Source organism: Perca flavescens, chromosome 19 (assembly GCF_004354835.1).
Source record: "Perca flavescens isolate YP-PL-M2 chromosome 19, PFLA_1.0, whole genome shotgun sequence".
NCBI classification, from domain to species: domain Eukaryota; kingdom Metazoa; phylum Chordata; class Actinopteri; order Perciformes; family Percidae; genus Perca; species Perca flavescens.
In genome coordinates, this window is record NC_041349.1 from 13282225 (window position 1) to 13286961 (window position 4737).

Genomic DNA, 4737 nt, shown 5'->3' on the forward strand with positions numbered 1-4737 from the left:
TCGACAAACAAAATAAAACTATGAAAAGCAGTTTTGGGTAGTCTTTCCACTTCAACATCACAAATCTAGTTTTGGTTAAAATACACACAGTTTACGGGTTTACATGTGAAAATATGTTTGCTCTATACATGCTAAAAGTATTACTTTTTTAAAAATGGAGTCTGGTGGGTTTAGCGCTAGCGACTTCAGAGCAGTTTCTGGTTAAACAGAAACCTCTTAAAGAAGTTTAAAGGTCTATCTCTGAAGGGATCCTTTCAATAATGTTGTCTGACACTTAAAATAATAATCGGAGCATTTCAGTGGCAAAAAAGCACTTTTAGCAGACCAAATTGAAGATGCACATTTGCCCTATACGGTTACATTGCAGCCCGGTCTGTAATTAAAAGGTTAATTTCGTTTTTTTTTTCTCCAAACTTTACCGATAGAAATTAATCAAATCCCCATTAAAACTATTCCCCAAAATTTCCCTTCAAATATTTATACAGCAAATGACAAAATACCACCAAAGTCCACTAAGTAACTACTTGTCTGGATTGTCTTAAACTTTTAAGATTGAAAATTATAACAGAGCCAATACAAGTTTTAATACACTTTATCAAAAATGACAACAAATTAACTTTAGAAACATGCATTTATTTTATTATTCATTTTCACTCGTAATAAAAATTGCATTCCTTTTCACTACAACCCTTTGTCTTCTTTAGCATTCAACAGTTACACCTTTGTTAATCCTTCATTTTGTGTTTGTTTTCAAAGACAGGCCAGTAGCATTAGTTTTTCTTCAAGCTTTGAGAGCCCTCCCATCATAAATACATACAAAATGCAAAAATATCAGATAGTACACAGCAAAAATGCGACGTCACAAGGCCTTTACAGTTCCATCCAACAAGGCTGACCCCTCGTCCATTAAAATACTTTAGCAGTGTCTATTTTCTTAGATTGGCCACAAACATTATATCTAGGAATCTCTTTTTTTATGTTTTTTTTCTTTTCTTTTTTTTTTTAACCATACAAATACAGGCTTTTTTTTGCTGGTTCTTAGTGAGAATTGCAGCCCTGATGTGAAACACAGAAAAGGTTTTTAAAAAAAAGAACGATACAGAAAAAGGACACAAGAAAACAAATATTCATTAGATGGCTGTGGTTTGAGGTTAAACATTGAAGATGGATTCAACATGAGTTTGTCTTCCAATGAGACAAATCACTCAGTTTAATATTACAAACCATTTACTCAATCAGTTTTCTTAAAAAGTTACTGATGTTTAATAAATTTTATTAGCTACTGTAGAAGTTCAATTCATTTTATCTTAGTTAAATTACCACTTAAAGTTACCCTCAGGTGGCTAAAAATACTTCCACATTTACCAGCTCCTTTATCTCAGTAGAAAAAATACATTAGTGACTATAGCAAACACATTCACCAATCTGCACAGTGCTTTAGCTCACAGAACAATTATTCAAACAAAGGGGGTGGGAACAGTAAATAGACACATCCTCTCATCTGCACAACCCATAGTCACAGCCACGCAGGCCAATTACATTCAGCAGCTGCCTTTTAAAGTGCTTTAACAGGAATGGTGAAGATCTGAAACCACAAAGTCTCCCTCCTTCACGTCTTGAGCTCATTATGGTTAGCCGCGAAGCCGTAGATCAAACAAATGACCCATCAGACCTGCCCCCCTTTAGTCTCGTCTCTCAGTGCTAAGCATATCCCAGTCTGCTCAAGTCTTTAGCGACACGTGCACGACTCGGCCACCATGTCCTCCAGCTCCCTGTACTCCACCTTCTTCTTGTGCACGACTAACACGCTCATGGGCATGTACTTGTAAGGCACGCAGGACGGAGGGGGAACGTCCCCGACCCCCAGGTCGTTGATGACCGTCTGGATGATGGCGTGGTTGGGGGAATGGAAGCCGTACGGGAGCACCCTCGGGCAGTTGCCCTGGCAGAACCGCGGGTTGTACACCGGTGGAGCGATGAAGTAGTGACCCCAGCCGAGCTCGTCGAACGAGAGGCGAAACGAGTGGAGCTTGCAGCGGTTCTTGGGCGTGCTGGTTTTGGGTTTGTAGTTGGGGATGTCAGAGATGATGGGGGAAGAGGAGGAGATGGAGAAAGAGGAGGAGGAGGAAGCGGGGGCGTTTCTCAGAACATCCAGCGAGGCGTCTTTGGCCTCTGAAGAGGAAAGGTCTTTGGAGCGGCGGCTGCGTACCAAAGGATGCCAATGCCCCATTCGCCTCATGATGTCTTCCCCTTCGGCCCCCAGCAAGTCCCCCATCCAGTCCTTTACTTCCCTTTCCTCCTCCAGGTACAAAAGGAGAGACGGGACTTCAAGAGGTTCACCTCTCCATCTTTTTCTCCCTCCAGGACGAAACCACCACCCCAACGAGAGGCTGCCGTCCTCTTCGTCACGCCAAGGCTCTGTGCACCAGTACTGGGCGGTGAGGGTTAGGTGCGCCCCCGGGCCTGAGCGCTTCCCCTGCTGGACGTGCGCAGTGATGTCCGTCTCGGTCCACCGCTCATGGGGCTCGAGGTTGACCAGGCTCTCTTTGCCCAGCGACTTGATCTGAGCCCTGCAGCGCGACAGATTGAGGGCCTGGGCGGCGCTCGAGGTTGTGGTGGAGGAGGAAGAGGGAGAGGATGAAGAGTTGAGGTGGACGAAAGAGGCTTTGATCAACTGCTCTGAGGGAAGAGTGTCAAGGTTGTACTGTACTGTGAAGCTGTAGTGGTTGTCTGAAGGAAAAGATTTAAAAAAAAATAAATAAAAAAAAAGCATGAAATTAGACTTTTTGTGGTGAATCCCCCTCTGACTCACACCATCTTAAAAAGAGAATTTTTACCCAATATGCCGAATGTTGATTTGTGTTTTTTCCCTCCAAACCGGGGCATTGAGTGTGACTGTTGTGGGCATTTACCAGGCAAGGAGTGCCTAACAAAAGACACCATCAAGGTGCATTATGGGAAGTGTAAGATCCAGCATTTTTTGGAATGAATATATGAAAAATCTTAAATCCTACTCCCTCCAAACTTGATGAAAGGCAATATTCCCAATCCCTACCCAAACCGGGTGCAAATCTGATTCAAAAATATAAAATACTGAAAAAAACTGAAGTTATATTTTGAAGGATATTCTGTACGACAATCAGTTTGAAACTTTTGACACTTTCTCAAGATCTGGGTATTTTGTTGTTAAAACCAGTTGAGAATAAAAAGAATGGCCTAGGTTGCTTCAGTGTCAGGAACGTTAACAGGCCAACAGATTAGAGGTTGGTAATCACATCCTCTTCTACTTGAGGTCATACATATAGGTCGTTTTATCCATCTCATCCCCAAAAGTTAGTCAGCTAGAAATATCAAGCAGAAACTACTCCGATCTTTTACTTATGTATAATAAGCAATTTTGGATTAGGTTGATTGTATGCATGGTGTTAATCATTTGAATGTTGCAGCTGTTAAAGTGGACCCAATTTTAAATTGGCCTACTGGCTACTGCTTGGTAGCTTATGAATGCATGTATCCCTCCAGGATCAATAAAGTGGTATCTTTATAATACTTCATAATTGATTGATTTGCTGATTATATTATGTATTCTCAATCTGAATCTGCAAAGTAACTAAATACAACATGTCCCCTCTGAACCGTTGTGGAGTTCGAGTAAATTCACAAATCCCATCAAATGCAGACAGGCCTACCTCTCAATGGAGTTCCTACTCAAATGGGAATCTCACCTCTGGACGCTGGCAGGTGGTACACCGACGACGCCGACGGCCTCAGCAGACGCACCGTGTTGGAGCCGAACTTGCGGTGCTGTTTGGGCCTGCCGTCCGGTTCGGCCGCGCTCCGGTACAAAGTCAACATGAACTGCAGGTTCTGGTCCGCTTTCTGCTCTTCCGTCAGCGGCCGGTGGTGCGCTCCTTTGTGCTTGGCGCTCTGATGGCTCCGACGGCTGCGCTTCATCGTGCGGTGATGAGAGGCCAGTTCCCGCCCGGCCACGACTCCGGTGCACAGCAGGAAGATGAAACAGGACAGGCCACAGGCGCGCAGGAGGCCGTGTTTGGTGCGGGTCGCCTTCATGTTCGTTGTAAAACCTCTGGTGCTAGAGAGCTCCACCAACGAGGCTAGAATTGGCAACCATCTCCAACCAACTGCACGGCCGAGGCGTAACCTACAGGCTCACCTGATCACTGGCTATTTTTGACAGTTAACTTCCTGAATTTCAAGTGACCCCAATTAACCCCTCGGGATAGGAGCGTGAAGCCACGTCACCGGTGCGTCAAGGTGCGTAAAAGTGCGTCAAATGGGCCCTTTTTGTGATTAATTTATTGCACAGATTATTTTTGTAAATTCAAAATCTTGATTTTTAACATATTCTATTCCTTCTCGTTGTTAAATAATGTAGTCCTACTATAATAATATTATTAATAATAATATGTTTGATTTCACATTCTCTTCACTTTATTCTTCTTAAAATATCTTCACATTGTGCTATTCTTGATCAGGTCTAAACTGTAGGCCTATATTTATACTCCTTAAGTAGTCTAATGTGATGACATTTTGTTGAGCTTATGTCATGCAGACATGAAACAGAGATTGTAAGTTTTAGCACCCAAAGTTTCGTAACTTTGATTCAAGATTAACTTTAAACAGTGTATGTTGATTTTATGCCAACCACCAGAAGTGACCAAGCCAATAATTAATAAGCTACATCTGAATCAAAGCGATTTGTCCCACTCTGTTTTG

At 42.8% G+C, this 4737-nt stretch overlaps 1 protein-coding gene across 1 annotated transcript; it reads right to left on the reverse strand.

Annotated features, from left to right (window-relative positions):
- Window positions 1–612: 612 nt before the first annotated feature.
- On the reverse strand, window positions 613–4253 carry bmp15 (bone morphogenetic protein 15). Its single transcript, XM_028564583.1, has 2 exons — window positions 3726–4253; window positions 613–2730 (listed from the first exon to the last, which is right to left on the reverse strand). The coding sequence occupies exons 1-2, from the start codon at window positions 4069–4071 to the stop codon at window positions 1730–1732; spliced, it is 1347 nt and encodes a 448-aa protein (XP_028420384.1). The 5' UTR covers window positions 4072–4253; the 3' UTR covers window positions 613–1729.
- Window positions 4254–4737: the final 484 nt, after the last annotated feature.